This window comes from Loxodonta africana, chromosome 16, assembly GCF_030014295.1.
Source record: "Loxodonta africana isolate mLoxAfr1 chromosome 16, mLoxAfr1.hap2, whole genome shotgun sequence".
Lineage (NCBI taxonomy): Eukaryota > Metazoa > Chordata > Mammalia > Proboscidea > Elephantidae > Loxodonta > Loxodonta africana.
Window position 1 is genome coordinate 32,155,467 of NC_087357.1, and position 18,128 is coordinate 32,173,594.

The 18,128-nt window shown below is 39.6% G+C and overlaps 1 protein-coding gene across 10 annotated transcripts in view; it reads left to right on the plus strand.

The window, feature by feature from the left end:
- Positions 1–18,128, plus strand: part of ARMH3 (armadillo like helical domain containing 3) — a 219,318-nt gene that overhangs the window by 103,630 nt on the left and 97,560 nt on the right. For 9 of the 10 annotated variants that reach the window (XM_023546793.2, XM_064269402.1, XM_023546794.2 and 6 more), the window contains one exon: positions 12,851–12,926. The exons of the other annotated variant lie outside the window; for it this stretch is intronic. In XM_023546793.2, the coding sequence (XP_023402561.1) occupies positions 12,851–12,926 (76 nt within the window). The remainder of the gene's footprint in view (positions 1–12,850; positions 12,927–18,128) is intronic. 10 annotated transcript variants of the gene reach the window in all.

Here is an 18,128-nt window from a genome sequence, read left to right on the forward strand (position 1 = left end):
CCTTCAGTATGGATTGCGCCTCAACATAAAGAAAACAAAAATCCTCACAACTGGACCAATGAGCAACATCATTATAAACGGAGAAAAGATAGAAGTTTCAAGGATTTTATTGTACTTGGATCCACAATCAACAGCCATGGAAGGAACAGTCAACAAATCAAAAAGACACATTGCATTGGGTAAATCTGCTGCAAAGGACCTCTTCAAAGTGTTGTAGAGCAAAGATGTCACCTTGAAGACTAAGGTGCTCCTGACCCAAGCCATGGTGTTTTCAATCACATCATATGCATGTGAAAGCTGGACAATGAATAAGGAAGACCGAAGAAGAATTGATGCCTTTGAATTGTGGTGTGGATGAAGAATATTGAATATACCATGGACTGCCAAAAGAATGAACAAATCTGTCTCGGAAGAAGTACAACCACTATGCTCCTTAGAAGCAAGGATGACAAGACTGCGTTTTACATACTTTGGATATGTTGTCAGGAGGGATCAGTCCCTGGAGAAGGACATCATGCTTGGAAGAGTACAGGGTCAGCGGAAAAGAGGAAGACCCTCAACGAGGTGGATTGACACAGTGGCTGCAACAATGAGCTCAAGCGTAACAACGATTGTAAGGATGGCTCAGGACCGGGCAGTGTTTCATTCTGTTGTCCATAGGGTCGCTATAACTCGACGGCACCTAACAACAACAACAACAACCAGTCTCAGTAGATCCTGTAAGTCTAGATTCTGTAAGAATTTGAAATTCTATTTTCACTTTTTTTCCCCTTTTGATCATGATTTATCTATTGGTTCCTTGATCAAATTGTTCAGTAATGGTAGCCTGGCACCATCCAGTTCTTCTGGTCTCATGGCAAAAGAGGCAGTAGTAGTTAATGGAGGCAGTATTACCTGCAGTCCAGTTCCTTCTCTGATCCTGGGCCTCCTTCCTCTGCTGCTCTCTAGGGAAATAGAGGCCAATTGTTATATCTTAGATGGCCACTTTATTGTGTTTTAGGTAAAAGTTTACACAGCAATTTAGTTGCCCATTCAACAATTCGTACGCAAATTGTTCTGTGACATTGGTTGCTATTCCTGCACTATGTCAGCACTCTTCCTATTTCCACCATGCCATCCCCATTTCCATCCCTCCAGTTTCCTTGGCTCTCCTTGTCTTCTCATCTTTGATTTTGGGCAAATGTTGCCTGTTTGATCTCATGTAGTTGCTTGTTCGAAGGAGCACATTCGTCATGGGTGTTATTCTTTATATCATAGGCCAATCTATTATTTGGCTGAAAGGTAACCTCTAGGAGTTTCTTCAGTTCCAGGTTAAAAGGGTATCTTACGGTGATAGTCTCAGGGTTCCTTCCGTCTCTATCAGTTTAGTAAGTCTGGTCTCTTTTATGAATTCGAGTTTTGTTCTGTACTTTTCTCCCATTCTAAGTGGGAGAATTATGTGTCCCTGGTCAGCAGTCAGTAGAGGTAGCTGGGCATCATCTAGTTCTTCTGGTCTCAGGCTAGAGGAGGCTGTGGTTCATGTGAGCCATTATTCCTATGGATTAATTGCTTCCTTGAATTTTTGATTTCCTTCACTCTCCTTTCTTTGCTCCAGATGATAGAATAGTTGTGTCTTAGATGACTGCTCTCACGCTTTTAAGACCCCAGATGCTGTTCACCAAACTAGGATGTAGAACATTATCTTTATGAACTATGTTATGCCAGTTGACCTAGATGTCCCCTGAGACTGTGGTCCTTGGCCTTTAAGCCCAGTAACGCAGTCCCACGAGGTGTTTGGATATGCCTCAGAAGTTTCTATAACTGTACCCCTCATGTGCTCTCTTATGTATATAAATATGTATGTAGCACATATAAATATGTATATATAGATGCCCACAACTGTACCTATATATGCACATGCTTGTACTCCCGTATGCCTCCCACACCTATATAGCATACATATCTATCTATGTAACCACTCACAAATTTTTGGTTGTTATTACTGTTGTTACAGAACTGTATATGTTATAGCTATGGTAAGCCGTAGTTGTCCTTTATTCTTGTGTACCTCTCAGGATCTTCATTTACTTTGGTCACGTTACGCTGACTTCTCTCATAATTGTGTATTGCCTTTTCCTTCACCAGAATTAACACATGTCTACTATCAGAGTAAGTGATTCTCCCTCCCTAACTTTACCTTTCATCCCTGGTAACCATCAAAGAATGTTGCTTTCTGTGTGTAAACCTATTCTTGACTTTTTATGAAAGTGGTATCATACAATATTTATCCTTTTGTGATTAACGTATTTCTCTCAGCATAATGTCCTCCAGATTCATTCGTGTTATGTTTCACAGACTTCTTTTGATTTTCTATCATTGTGTAGTATTCCATTGTGTGTATGTATCACATTTTGTTTTTCCATTCATCTGTTGAGGAACACTTAGGTTGTTTCTGCCTTTTTGCTATTGTGGATAGTGCTGCAATGAACATAGATGTGTGTTTGTCTGTTCATGTCACTGCTCTTATTTCCCTAGAATATATACCTAGGAGTGGGATTGCTGGATCGTATGTTAATTCTATTTCTAGCTTTTTGAGGAAGCACCGTACCATTTTCCATAGTGATTGTACCATTTCACTTGCAAACTTTTGAGACCCCAGGCTTAGTCAGGTTTTTTGAGGTATAATTTACATATAGTTAAATTTAGACTTTCTAAAGTACAGTTCGGAGTTTTGACAAATGCATGTAATAGTATAATTAACACCAAAATCAAGAGATAGAAGTTTTATCACTCCAAAAATTTCCCTCATGAATCTGTGAGGTCAGCTCCTCCTCTGACTCTCAGCCCTTGGCAATAGTGTTCTATTTCCTGTCCCTATAGTTTTGCCTTTTCCAGAACGTCATATAAATGGAATCATATAGTGTGTAGTCTTTGAGTCTGTCTTTCACATATGATACAATTGAAATTTATTAATGTTGCATGTATCAGTAGTTCATTCCCTCTTATTTCTGAGTAACATTTCATTGTATGAATATGCCACACTTGGTTTATCCAAGTGTCAATTGAAGGACATTTGGAAGATTTCCAGTTTTTAGCAATATGCCAGTTGCTGTCAAGCCACTTCCAACTCATGGTGACCCCATATATGTCAGAGTAGAACTGTGCTCCGTTGGGTTGTCAGTGGCCAATTTTTTAGCAGTAGGTAGCCAGACGTTTCTTTTAAGGCACCTCTGGGTAGACTTAAACCTCCAACCTTTTGTTTGGCAGCTGAGCACATTAACTATTCCCATCTAATTATAAATAAACCCCCTATAAATATTTTTTTTTATTAACTTTTATTGAGCTTCAAGTGAACGTTTACAAATCAAGTCAGACTGTCACATATAAGTTTATATACACCTTCCTCCGTACTCCCACTTGCTCTCTCCCTAATGAGTCAGCCCTTCCAGTCTCTCCTTTTGTGACAATTTTGCCAGCTTCCAACTGTCTCTATCCTCCCATCCCCCCTCCAGACAGGAGATGCCAACACAGTCTCAAGTGTCCACCTGATATAATTAGCTCACTCTTCATCAGCATCTCTTTCCTACCCACTGTCCAGTCCCTTTCATGTCTGATGAGTTGTCTTCAGGGATGGTTCCTGTCCTGTGCCAACAGAAGGTTTGGGGACCATGACCGCCGGGATCCCTCCAGTCTCAGTCAGACCGTTAAGTATGGTCTTTTTATGAGAATTTGGGGTCTGCATCCCACTGGTCTCCTGCTCCCTCAGGGGTTCTCTGTTGTGCTCCCTGTCAGGGCAGTCATCGATTGTGGCCGGGCACCAACTAGTTCTTCTGGTCTCAGGATGATGTAGGTCTCTGGTTCATGTGGCCCTTTGTGTCTCTTGGGCTCTTAGTTGTCGTGTGACCTTGGTGTTCTTCATTCTCCTTTGATCCAGGTGGGTTGAGACTAATTGATGCATCTTAGGTGACCGCTTGTTAGCATTTAAGACCCCAGATGCCACATTTCAAAGTGGGATGCAGAATGTTTTCATAATAGAATTATTTTGCCAATTGACTTAGAAGTCCCCTTAAACCATGTTCCCCAAACCTCCACCCTTGCTCCGCTGACCTTTGAAGCATTCAGTTTATCCCGGAAACTTCTTTGCTTTTGGCCCAGTCCAGTTGAGGTGACCTTCCATGTATTGAGTATCGTCCTTCCCTTCACCTAAAGCAGTTCTTATCTACTAACTAATCAGTAAATAACCCTCTCCCACCCTCCCTCCCTCCCCCTCCTCGTAACCACAAAAGTATGTGTTCTTCTCAGTTTATACTATTTTCTCAAGATCTTATAATAGTGGTCTTATACAATATTTGTCCTTTTGCCTCTGACTAATTTCGCTCAGCATAATGCCTTCCAGGTTCCTCCATGTTATGAAATGCTTCATAGATTCGTCACTGTTCTTTATCAATGCGTAGTATTCCATTGTGTGAATATACCACAATTTATTTAACCATTCATCCGTTGATGGACACCTTGGTTGCTTCCAACTTTTTGCTATTGTAAACAGAGCTGCAATAAACATGGGTGTGCATATATCTGTTTGTGTGAAGGCTTTTATTTCTCTAGGGTATATTCCAAGGAGTGGGATTTCTGGGTTGTATGGTAGTTCTATTTCTAACTGTTTAAGATAACGCCAGATAGATTTCCAAAGTGGTTGTACCATTTTACATTCCCACCAGCAGTGTATAAGAGTTCCGGACCCCCTATAAATATTCTTGAAGAGATTTTTATGTGAACATAACTTTTCCTTAAATTACATACCTAGAAATGAGAATTTTGGGTAATATGGTAAGTGTATGTTTAATTTCATAAGAAAACACCTAACTGTTTTTCCAAAGTGAATGTCCTATTTTATATTCCTTCCAGCAAAGTATGTAAGGTATAGTTGCTCCATATTCTAGTCAACACTTGATAATGTTCTTTTTTTTTTTTGGCCATTCTTATAGGTATATAGTGATGTTTCGTTGTGGTTTTAATTCCCTGATGAATAATGATATTAAGTATCTTTTCTTGTCCTTATTTGCCGCGTATGTATCCTTTTTAGTAAAGTGTCTGTTCAGATATTTTGCCCGTTAAAACAAAACAAGTAAACTTGAGACTTTATTTGGATTTCACTTTTCTATTAATGTCCCGTTTTCATTCCAGAATTCCATCCAGGATACCACGTTATATTTAGTCTTCATGTCTCCTTAGTCTTCTCTGCTCTCTGAAGGTTTCTTAGTGTTTTCTTGTTTTTCATGACCTTGAACTTTTGAGAAGAGAATTTGGGTTTGTTGTTTTACTCATGGTTAGCCTAGGGGTAGAGTTCTTCTAATTCAAAATTGTTTTGGCTATTTTAGGTCCCTTATTTTTCTGTATGAATTTCCATATTTTTCCATATGCTTTTATCTTTAAAAAAAAGTTTACTAAAATTTTGATTTGGAATGTAATGAATCTATAGATCATATTTTGTAAAATTGGCACCTTCATAATACGTCCATGAACAGAGTGTATCTCTGTTTATTGAAGCCTTTTTTGATTTTTTATATCAATGTTTTGTAGGTTTCACCATGCAGATCTTGTTCATATTTTGTTATATTTATCCCCAAGTATGTCAAGTTTTGGTGCTACTGTAAATGGTAGTTTTAAAAATTTTCAGTTTTCAATTGTTCATTGCTCATACGTAGAAACACTGTTGATTTTTTTAATTTGACCTTGTATCCTGTGACCTTGCTAAACACACTTGTTAGACTTAATAACTTTTTGTAGCTGTTTTGAGATCATCTATTTAGATAGTCATGTTGTCTGTGAATAAAACTCTTTTATTTCATTTCCAATCTGTATGCCTTTTCTTCTTTCTTTCTGTCTCTCTTACTTTCTTGCCATATTGCACAGGCTAGGACCCCCCAGAACTATGTTAAATTACAATGGTGAGAATGGACATACTTGACTTGTATCTGATCTTAAGGGAAAAGTGTCCTGTTTTTCACCATTAGCTATAGATGTTTTGGAGATACTTTCTACCAGGTTCAAAAAAAAAAAAAAAAAAGGTTCCCCACATGCCTGTCAGTTTCAAGTATTGTGGTGGCTTGCATGTTGCTGTGATGCTGGAAGATATGCCACCAGTATTCAAATACCAGCAGGGTCACCCATGATGGACGGGTTTCAGCTGAGCTTCCAGACTAAATCAGACTAGGAAGAAGGACCTGGTGGTCTACTTCTGAAAAAAATGAGCCAGTGAAAACCTTATGAATAACAGCAGAACATTGTCTGATATAGTGCCAGAAGATGAGCTATCAGATTGGAAGTCCCTCAAAATATGACTGGGGAAGAGCTGCCTCCTCAACGTATAGTCGATCTTAATGGCGTAGATGGAGTCAAGCTTTTGGGACCTTCGTTTGCTGGTGTGACATGACTCAAAATGAGAAGAAAGAGCTGCAAACATGCATTAATAATAGGAACATGGAATGTACAAAGTATGAGTCTAGGAAAATTGGATATCGTCAAAAATGAAACAGAATGCATGAACATTGATATCCTAGGCATTAGTGAGCAGAAATGGGCTAATGTTGGCCATTTTGAACTGGGCAATCATATGGTCTACTATGCCAGAAATGACAAATTGAAAAGAAATATCGTTGCATTCACTGTCGAAAAGAACATTTCAAGATCTGCCCTGAAGTACGGTGCTGTCAGTGATAGGATAATATCTATGGGCCTACAAGGACGACCATTTAATATGACTATTATTCAAATTTATGCACCAACCACGAGGGCCAAACATGAAGAAATTGAAGATTTTTATAGGCTTTACAGTCTGAAACTGATCAAACATGCAATCAAGATGCATGGATAATTACTGGTGATTGGAATGTGAAAATTGGAAACAAAGAAGAAGGATCTGTAGTTGAAAAACATGGCCTTAGTGATAGAACCAATGCCGGAGATTGCAAGACAGAATTTTCTAAGACCAAAAACTTACTTATTCGCTGCAAATACCTTTTTTCAACAACATAAATGACTCTACACATGGACCTAGCTAGATAGAATACACAGGAATCAAATCAACAGCAGCTGTGGAAAGAGACGATGGAGAAACTCAATATCATCAGCCAGAGCAAGGCCAGGGACTGACTGCAGAACAGATCATCAGTTGCTCCTATACAATTTCAAGTTGAAGATGAAGAAAATTAGAATAAGTCCACAAGAGGCAAAGTATGACCTTGAGTATATCACACCTGAATTTAGAGACCATCTCAAGAATAGACTTGACGCTTTGTAATCTCTATGGAAGCCAACTGCTACATCTTTCTCCCTCGGAGTGGCTGGTGGGTTCAAACCACTGACCTTTCTGTTGGCAGCGGTGTGCTTAACCACTGTGCCATCGGGGTCCTTCTTTATTACTAGTTTTCAGTAATCTGATTATCACATGCCTTGGCATGATTTTTCTTTATGTTTACGCTGTTTGGGGTTCCTTAAGCTTCTTGGATCTGTGAATTCCTAGTTTTCATCAAATCGGAATTTTTTTTTTGGCTGATTTTTCTTCAAATACTTCTCTGTTCTCATTTCTCTGGTCTCATTTGGAATTTCAACCATATACACACGTGCACACACCTGGTAGACCTCTTGACAGTATCCTGCACGTCATTAAAGTTCTGTTATTATTATTATTTTTTGTTCTTCTCACTGTGCTTCATTTTGGATAATTTCAGCTCTTTGGTCTTCAAACTCACTGATGTTCTATAGTGCTAAATACGCTGTAATGTCAGTTTAGCCCATCCAGTGTGTGTGTGTGTGTTTCCATTTCAGAAGGTGTGTGTGTGTGTGTGTGTGTGTTTTTCCATTTCAGAAGGTTTTTCTTCCCTAGAATTTCTATTTGGAGTTTCTTTTTTAATATTCCCATTTCCTTCTTCATCATATTTATATTTTTCTCAGTCTTCCTGAGTATATGGCACATATTTATAACAGCCGTTTTAATGTCTTTGTCTGCCAGTTCAGCCTCTCTCTTCATGTCTTAGTCCGTTTCTATTAACTAATTTTTCTCCTACATATGGGTCATACTTTTCTTTGCATGCGACACGCCTAGTGATTATTAATTGGATTTTGAAATTGTGGGTGCTGGATTTTTTTTGTGTTTCTTTAAGTAATGTTGGACTTCATTCTGGTATATGGTCATGTTGTATGGAATCTGGTTGAACCTCTCAGGTTTTGGTTTTAAGAGTTGTTAGAGCAGGTCCAGAGCAACCTTTAATCCAGGGCTAATTTGGCCACACTACTAATGCAGTGAAGGAGCCCTGGTGGTGCAGTAGTTAAATGCTCATCTACTAACCAAAAGGTCAGTAGTTTGAACTCACCAGCTGCTCTGTGGAAGGAAGATGTGGCAGTCTGCTCCCGTAAAGATTTATAGCCTTGGAAACCCTATGGGGCAGTTCTACTCTGTCCTATAGGGTTGCTATGAGTCAGAATCGACTCGATGGCACACAACAACAGCGATAAAGAGAAAATACTAAAAACATCCAGAGAAGAAAGACACATAATATGCAAAGAACCAAAGATAAAAATGACGATAGACATTCGACTCAATGACATACAACAACAACAGTGAGAAAGAGAAAACCATCAAAATGTCCAAGTTTACTAATGCAGTACCATCTGCAGACTCTACCTGATACCCCCTCTATTAGCAGGTCTTTCTACTCTGGCTGGTAAAAAAGCTAATTATTTTAGTTGTGAAGCCCTGCATAAGTTCCACAGTTTGTTCTCCTTTCCAATTGTTACTTGTCCCCCTTTCCAGTGGCTCCTTACCCCCAACCTTGGGTAGTTTCCCATATGCACAGATCAGTGTACAGCAAAACACTTAAAGGCAGACCTCTGCAGATCTCCAGTGCTCCCTGTCAAAACCTCTTCTCCAGTACTCTGCCCCATAAATTTTAGATGCCTTGGCCTCTCCAAATGCTGATCTCTGTGTCCTCAACTTGGCAAGACTGCTGGGTTCTGTTTGAGTTCCTGCTCCTTGCAGTAACTTTTCCATGTAGTAAGCCGGGGTAATTGTACAGCCCACCTTGTTTGTTTCTTTTTTTTCAGGGATCAGAGCCCTGAACTGCTTATTGTCCAATGTCTGATAACTGTTGTTTCATCTATTTTGTTCAGTTTTCTATTGTTTAAAGTAAGAGGGTAAATTCTGTCTTTGTCATTCCATCATGGCCTGAAGAGAAAGTATCACTGAAACGCGTTTATTAAAGGCATACACTTAACTTTCCTATGGCATTAATTTATGTAGTGAAGTCCACTGAATGGAAACATCCGCCACAGAAGGTACCCTGAACCGTAAATGACATCATGTTTTAAACTGTTTTTTCATTTAAAAAATAAAGATAATTACCAATACTAAAGAAAAAGCAGTGGGAAAAAACATAAAAATCTTATAATCTTCCCTTTCTCATACTACCACTGTTTTCATTGTATATTAGTCCATATGCTTGCATGTTTTTTCATAGTTGTAATCATAGTATCCTTCCATTTTGTGTTTTTTAACTTAGCATATCATAAAACATTTCCCCATTTTTCAGTAATTTTCTTGTTTCTTTTTTAATGACTGCATAGAAAAATATAGAATGTTATTTTTATGTATTATTTGCTACATAAATGATTGCTTTAGTTGGAGGCTTTTAGGGCATTTGGAAACAATTGTGTGTTTGAATTTGGTTGCTTAGAAAACAGTGTAAAAGCCTCTGGCATTTCCAAAGAAAATGCAGTGATGAGGTCATCTGGGTGCCTGTTCACTAAGGAACAAAGCTGACAGGATGTTACAGAGAAATAATCCGTAGAGAGAGTTGAATGCCTCTCTGAATGTGTGGTAAGGGGAAAACACAGTTCAATTCTATAAATGTTTAGGTTTCTATCATTGGAGAACTTATGATCTAGTGAAAAACTAGTGCTCCTAAAGAGATTTTACAATTGAGTTGAAAAAAAAAAATGTCTGGCTCACTGAAACAATTTTGTCCATTATGTGAATAAATTTGCAGATACACTGGGCAAAGCCTGAGTTTAGACTGTAGAGCTCTAACTTGGAACTATACCAGATTCCCCTGCATTAAATCTTATAAATTAGAAAAGCAGCATTCTGATAATATGTTTTATTAAGGTTTCCATCTTCTCTTTCATAAAATTACATGAATTTATGAAAATGAGGCATTGTGAGAACAGACACAGAGCAGCCCAATGAGTTTTCTTTCCCCCATCACAGCCGTCGGCCCGCCCTCTGATGGAGCTGCAGCTGTTGTTCTTGTTGTCAGAGGAATACTGGATTAGGAGCAGATAGTGATGATGCTCAGATAGGAAGTTTCTATGCAAATCAGTCCCATATCTCTTAGTGTTATTTAGGGAATCTAGGTCCCATTCTCCTTCTTTTGAGAAAGTCTCAGGTATATTTGTTCATTTGTTTGGGAGGCAGTCTGTTTAAATTAATTATAGCTAATACTTATGTGGAGCCCTGCTGGCTCAGTGGTTAAGAGCTACAGCCGCTAACCAAAAGATCAGCAGTTAATCCACCAACTGCTCCTTGGAATCCCTTTGGGGCAGTTCTACTCTGTCCTGTGGGGTCCCTATGAGTTGGAATCGACTCAACAGTAACGAGTTTGGTTTGGTTTTTGGTCGCATAGCATCAGAGGGAGGCATGGTTTGCCCCCAGCCAAGGAGGCACTAGAGAAGGCCAGCTGTCAATGAGGCAGGGCTGGTGGGGGGCAGGGGGACTTAGAGATTGTCCCTGAGTATTTGTTACCCTCACTGTGCCTCTGTGTATCATTTACTGTATGCTCGGCACTGATCTGAGGACTTTATTAACTTACTTAATTCTCACAATTACTTCATGTAAGTATTATTATTATTCTTCAGTAAGTGGCAGAGGCAGGACTTGTACCCTGAGGATTGGCTTTAGAGATCATGCACTTAGCCACTACTCTACATTAAGTATAGGCTCTAAAGCTGTTCTCTTCAGGTTCAAATCCCAGCTCAGTCACTTACAACTTGTGTGAATGACCTCAATCAATTACTTGTCTCCTCTTTGTCTCGGTTTTCTCATCTGTATACTATTGTCTTAGTCATATAGTGCTGATATAACAGAAATACCACAAGTGGATGGCTTTAACAAAAAGAAATTTGTTTTCTCACAGTCTAGGAGGCTAGAAATTCGAATTCAGGATGCCAGCTCCAGAGGGTATCTTTCTCTGTCAGCTCTGGAGTAAGATCCTTGTCATCAAGCTTCCCCAGTCGAGGAGCTTCTCAGCTCAAGGACCCTGGGTCCAAAGAATGCACTATTCTCCTAGTTCTTGTGTCTTGGTGGTATGAGGTCCGCCCTGTCTCTCTGCTTGCTTTTCTCTTTTATATCTCAAAAGAGAGATTGACTCAAGATACACCTAATCTGGTAGATTGAGTCCTGCCTCATTAACGTAACTGCCTCTAATCCTGCCTCATTAACATCATAGAGATAGAATTTACAACATACAGGAAAATCACATCAGATGACAAAATGGTGGACAGTTACTCAATACTGGGAATCCTGGGCTAGCCAAGTTGATACACGTTTTTGAGGGGGACACAATTCAGTTCATAACAACTATATTGCAGATAACCTGAGTTTACCCAGTGCCTGGCACATAGTAAACTCTCTACACCTTCAGCTATTATTAGCTGTTCATTCCTTAGGAAAACATAGAGTGCCCACCATGTGCTTGCTTTTTCAAGGAGCACTTGTGCTGTTTTGTCTCTTTTCTGAAATGGCACAGATACTTGCATGTGTGGTCCTGAAGCTTTATTTATTTCTGTCATCTCTCCTTCTATGGTTGAGTTGGGAAAAGACATAGAACTTGGCTAGAGAAGAGAAGATTCCTCTGTTGATAAATGCTGCAGGTCTTACAGTTAAGTCAGGGGAACTGAAACAGGTAATCCCTTGATTGAAGCTTGACCATCCATCCTGTCTCTGGAAAGGTTACTCATTCTATTTGACTGAGCTTGCACCTTTAGGGAAAAGATACACGGGGAGCAGGAGGGGACACCAACTCAGCCAGCCAGCTCCACTAAATCAGCCCTAGCCCTTAGGGAAATGATAAATTTGCCAGCCAGTTTACCCCCACATCCCTACCTTAGTGTAGATTTTCAACAAGTAGAAAAACTTAACTGTGGAACCCTGTTAACAAACTGAACTGCACCCATTGCCATCGAATCAATTCTGACTTATAGTGACCCTGTAGGACAGAGTAGAACTGCCCCATAGGGTTTCTAAGGCTGTAATGTTTATGGAAGCAGACTGCCGTATCTTTCTCTTGCGGAGCTGCTGTTGGGTTCAAACTGCTGACCTTTCAGTTAGCAGCCGAGCACTTAACCACTGCACAACTAAGGTTCCTCATGGAACCCTATAAGTAGGGTGGGGAAAAAAAGAGTAGAGTAGTTTGATAGAAAGTAAAAAGAAGTTAGAGGAAAAGAACTCACAGTGAAAATAATTGAGAGAATCCTGTAAGCCCTTACATTTTCTCTAGACTGAGAATGTTTTTAACAGAAGATTGACACAGGATCTCTTTGGTTATTCTAATAGTGCCATTCTGAGATGGGGGGCTCTGGTGGCACAGTGGTTAAGTGTTCAGCTGCTAACCGAAAGGTCGACAGTTCGAATCCACCAAGCTGCTCCTTTGAAACCCTATGGGGCAGTTCTACTCTGCCCTATAGGGTCATTAGGAGTCGGAATCAACTCAACAGCAGTGGAGGTTTTTTTTTTTTAATTCTAAAATATGTCTTCATTCTTCATATTAGGTTTTATACACGGGGTCTTGACAGATCTGTGTTTTTTCCTTCCTTACAGTCCTGAGGCTTTCTACTAATGCAGGCCAGTGGAAAGAAGCAGCTAGCAAGGTGACCCATGCATTGGTTAATATCAGGTAAGGAATGAGAATTTATCTCTTTCAGAGTTCCCTGGCTCATCTTGAGGATTATTGTACCCTTTAGGTGGAGTGTGTTGAACACCACTACTACTATTTTAAGTCCTGATATCCGTAGGAGTGGAAGAAATTGTCATATTTGATCAAGAAAAGCAGGAGTGCATGAGACTTTTATTTTTTCATGTTGAAATAGCTCAAAGTACTGCTGTTCTATGAATTTCCTTACCAAGAGGTGGTCTTTTCAGGCATCTTTGTTGCCAAAGCGTTTTCTGTGAATAGGCCGTCTGAAAGCTTTTCTCTGGCATTTCTTTCTGCTGTTCTCCATGACTTAAAGGATGACTCATCGGGATCTGGAACTTTGACATTTTGCTTTAGGTGGCAATTTCTATTTGTGGTAAACAGAGGCAAAGGGAACCTGTGGGGCTAAGTCATTTTCGTTGCCTTACGGAACAGCAAGGCAATTACAGGTTGCCGTATGTATTGGATGAAATTGTGTCAGGCATGGAAGTGGATCAGGGTCTTGAGGAAACACCACTCCCAGGAGAAAGTGCTTTCTACATCTGACTTTCTTACGTTCTTTGCTTCCTCTATGCCAGTGATTTTCTATTTTCCTCAACAGTTATTAAATTGTTCCTTGCAAACAATTGAAAAATAAGCGTTGAGAAAAAGAGACAAACCCAACAGATGGGGAACTTGGTTTAGCTCCAGATGTAAGCCTTGCCAGACATTCCCAGTAATAGTAATGCACATTTACAACTTCATATAGATTCTGCTGTGTGACAGAGCTAGGATGCAGTGTTTGTTTTGGGGTCTCTTTTTTTTAAGGTAAAATGTCCTGTCCTTGCAGTGATTTACTACAGTGTTAAATCATCTGGGAACAAAAGGAAAAGTGTGAAATATGTGGGAAAGGGAGGGCTGAGATGAGAGAGGACGGGAGTGAGATGTGCTAACAAGACTGCATGAAGGTTGGTCTGCCTTACCTGTCCCCAGAGACATTTTGAAGCAAACACAATTTTATAAATCTCACAAATAAATGCATATCTGCACCTAGCAAATAAACCAGATACTGTGGCAAGATCTTATGATAAATGTGATTTTCTATAAGAATCAGGAATTACACACTGCCTTCTCCCAAATATCCCTTTGTGACCCAAGGGCAGTATGATAAATGTGGGTGTTTGGATGAAGCTCTAGATTCTGGGCCAGGGTATGAAGCACATATGGGTATAATTTATGTTTTGTTCATTTATTCATGTATTTACTTACGCTTTTCAGGCAGCTCCTTTTCATCTGGGGCCTGTTTCCTTGATCACATTCCTTTATGCTTGCTTTATCTGCTATTGTGTTGCTTTTCCTTTCGGTGGTTTCTGGCTTGGCTGCTGTCCTTATTCTTCCCAAGGGGCATCAAGCAGCTGATTTAAGCTCTTGGCCTCTCCTTTTTCTGAATAGTCTAGAAAGGACTGGGCTGAGCCTTAAACAGATGCCTGTCATTGTGACCTCTTCTTTTCTCTTTGCAAAACTCTCTCAAGTCTATACCTTAATTTTCATTCCTCGAATTTTTCTGATGAACTTACTCTAGAGAGTAGTCACATCATCATCACTGCTTCCAGTGAATTAGACTTGAAGTGTATGCTGAAAGTTCCAAAGACCTAGTTAGTTTTCTCAGGAGATTACTGGGTAGAAGTGTTTGAATGGCACTTATCACACTAAGGCCAGATCAGGGAAAAATATTGGTGATGATAAACCCGCAGAGCTTTCCCTTTTTCCTTGGAAGACAGGCCTGGTGAACTGCTTCTGAAAGGTCACAGCCTTGAAAACCCTGTGGAATAGTTCTACACTGCACACATGGGGCCGCCACGAGTTGGAGTTATCTCAACAGCAACTAACAAAAACAACATTTATTTTCACTTACTAAGTGTCAAACCTTGTGCTACACTTTCATTTGTATTATCTTCTTTAATTATCACAACTCTATAAAGTAGGTAGTAGGTAGTAATATATACTTTTTAAAAATATACTTTTTACCAATGAAGAGACAGAGTCTTAAAAACATTGTAAATTGCAGAAGGTCCCACCATTGTTGAGTGTCAAAGCTGAGAGTTGACCACTGGTCTTCTAATTTCAAGTCCAGGGCTCTTTCTTTCATACCACAATGCTTTCTTTTAAAGAGTTGCATCAAAGGCTACCATGGAGGTAAATGGAAAACTCAGCATCGTGTACTGGAAAGAAATTTGAGTTAGAAAAATTAGATTTTGTTGTTTTTGTCTCTAGCACTTACTGTGTAACCTTGAGCAAGTTACTTCTCTGTGCCTCCTTCCATTATCTATAAAATGGGGGTGATGGTAACATCAGCCATTTCACAGGGTAGTGATTGTGAGGACTATATAATGTAATGTATGTGAAAGAGTTTTGTAAACCATAAAATACTGGTCAAATGTTAGTTTTTGTTATCTGCAGGTTTCATAATATTTCTGAAGGTTAGCAGTTTCACTAACCTTAGAAGGTCTGAGCCTTCCTTAGGTTGTTTCCTAAGTACCTCTTCATTTTTCCCTTTTATAAAAGTTGAAATGTGACCCTTCACTTAAATGTTTTGCTCTCCTTTGTAGGTGGACCTTGATGCATTTAGGTAAGGATGGCCCAGGGAGTTTCTTTTTCTCCTCAGTGTTAGCATTCTTTTTGACTGAGGGCAAAAAAGTGGTATACCTAGGAAGTCTGCATTCTACTTTGCCAACAGTAATGAGCTCTGCCGTATGATCCGTTGCTTCTCCAAGAACTTGTGTTATGCATCCATGACACTATTAACTGTGGTTGGTATAGAAAACAAGAGCCTGTGTCAGAAAGTCTGACCTGTGAGGTCTGCCAGGGATACTATTTATCACCTAGTTGATTATCAAGGATACAGTATAGAAAGGCCTAGCATTAAAATTGTGATTATATGCAGTATTCTGTTGTTTATAAAGATTATTTGCGCTCATCCCACACTGGAAAGGATTTCTGAGGCACACTGAACAAACTCTTAGCCACCTCTTCTGTAGTATTGTCTTTGATAGCTATGGGAAGGGATTAGGCTGCATGTGAAATTTCCAGATCTCTTTGAGCTGGGAGGGCCTCCCAGGCTGGTTTGCTAGTTGATGATGGCTACAAGTTAAGTCTTTGGGATCTTCTGGGATGCAGTGCATCTAATGACTGCCCTAACATAACATCTCCCCAGCAGGTGAAAGACAGCAGACAGGCTGCAGACCTTTCTGTTCTTTGGAGCTTAGATTGTGACACTAAAAATTAAAAGATGCTTGGAGGCCTAAACTTGCTCAAGTGCCAGTCTCTTTGCTTTTCACTTGTCTTTCTTATCTTAGTCATGCCAGTTCTTTAATTGTCAAAGTTATTTGTGTTTAAACAATTTGTTTCTCTCTTCCTGTTTGATCCTTCAGCAAGGTTCTTTAAATGCTGCTACTTAGAAACTGCTATTTTTATTGGAACACATGATATCACCAACATAGAGGACTGTGTGCTTTTTCTTGCTCTCAAGAGGTTTGTTCCATTTGTTTGCCATAAGAAAAATAAAATATTATTGCCTCACCTTTAGGATTCCAGTGTAGGCATAATTGTTGCTTCAGTTGCCTCCACAGATCTAATGGTTCGAAAGGGAGAATACTCTGAGGGATCATATGCAGGGCAGGAAGGAAAATATTTGGAAAGGTTTGCTTGGAGACTGTGCGAAATGTCTCCTGCCATCACTTAGCTGATTACCTCAGGGAGAACCTGCATTCCAGGAAGATGTATGCTGACTACTAACCTAACTTGTCAAAAGAGAAAAATAAAAATGTTAGACTAAAGTCCAGCCTTCATCTAATCAAACAACTTTCCAGGTAAGTAATTTAAGGCCCTTAATGAATCTCTCGGCATACAGACTGCATAAGTATGGTGAAAGGATACAACCCTAACGCATACCTTTCCTGACTTTAAACCAATCAGTATCCCCTTGTTCTGTCCGAACAACTGCCTCTCGATCTATATGCAGGTTCCTCATGAGCACAATTAAGTGTTCTGGAGTTCTTGTTCTTTGCAATGTTATCCGTAGTTTGTTATGATCCACACAGTCAAATGCCTTTGCATAGTCAATAAAACAAAAGTAAACATCTTTCTGGTGTTCTCTGCTTTCAGCCAGGATCCATCTGACATCAGCAATGAAATCCCTGGCTTCACAACCTCTTCTGAATCCGGCCTGAATTTCTGGCAGTTCCCTGTAAACGTACTGCTGTAGGCACTTTTGAATGATTTTTGGCAAAATTTTACTTGCTTGTGATATTAATAATATCGTTCAATAATTTCCACATTCGGTTGGATCACCTTTCTTTGGGATAGGCATAAATATGGATCTCTTTCAGTCAGTTGGCCAGGTCACTGTCTTCCATATTTCTTGGCACAGATGAGTAAGCACTTCCTGCACTGCATCTGTTTGTTGAAACATCTTAATTGGTCTTCTGTCAATTCCTGGAGCCTTGTTTTTCGGCAGTGTCTTCAGTGCAGCTTGGACTTCTTCCTTCAGTACTATCGGTTCCTAATCATATGCTACCTCTTGAAATGGTTGAACATTAACCAGTTTTTTTTGGCATAATGATTCTGTGTATTCCTTCCATCTTCTTTTGATGCTTCCTGTGTCGTTTAATATTTTCCCCATAGAATCCTTCGCTGTTGCAACTCAAGGCTTGAATTTTTTCTTAGTTCTTTCAGCTTGAGAAATGTGAGCATATTTTTCCCTTTTGGTTTTCTATCTCCAGCTCTTTGCACGTGTTATTATAATTCTTTACTTTGTCTTCTCAAGCCACCCTTTGAAATCTTCTGTTCAGCTCTTTTACTTCATCATTTCTTTTTTTTGTTTTAGCTACTTTATGTTCAAGAGCAAGTTTCAGAGTCTCTTCGGGCATCCATTTTGGTCTTTTCTTTCTTTCCTGTCTCTTTAATGATGTCTTACTTTCTTCATGTATGATGTCCTTAATGTTATTTCCACAACTCATCTGGTCTTTTGTCATTAGTGTTCAACGTGTCAAATCTATTCTTGAGATGGTCTCCAAATTCAGGTGGGATATACTCAAGGTCATACTTTGGCTCTTGCGGACTTGGAAGCTGGGCTGTATGAAGAAGAATGGGACATCAGGATTGGAGGAAGGCTCATTAACAACCTGCGTTATGCAGATGACACAA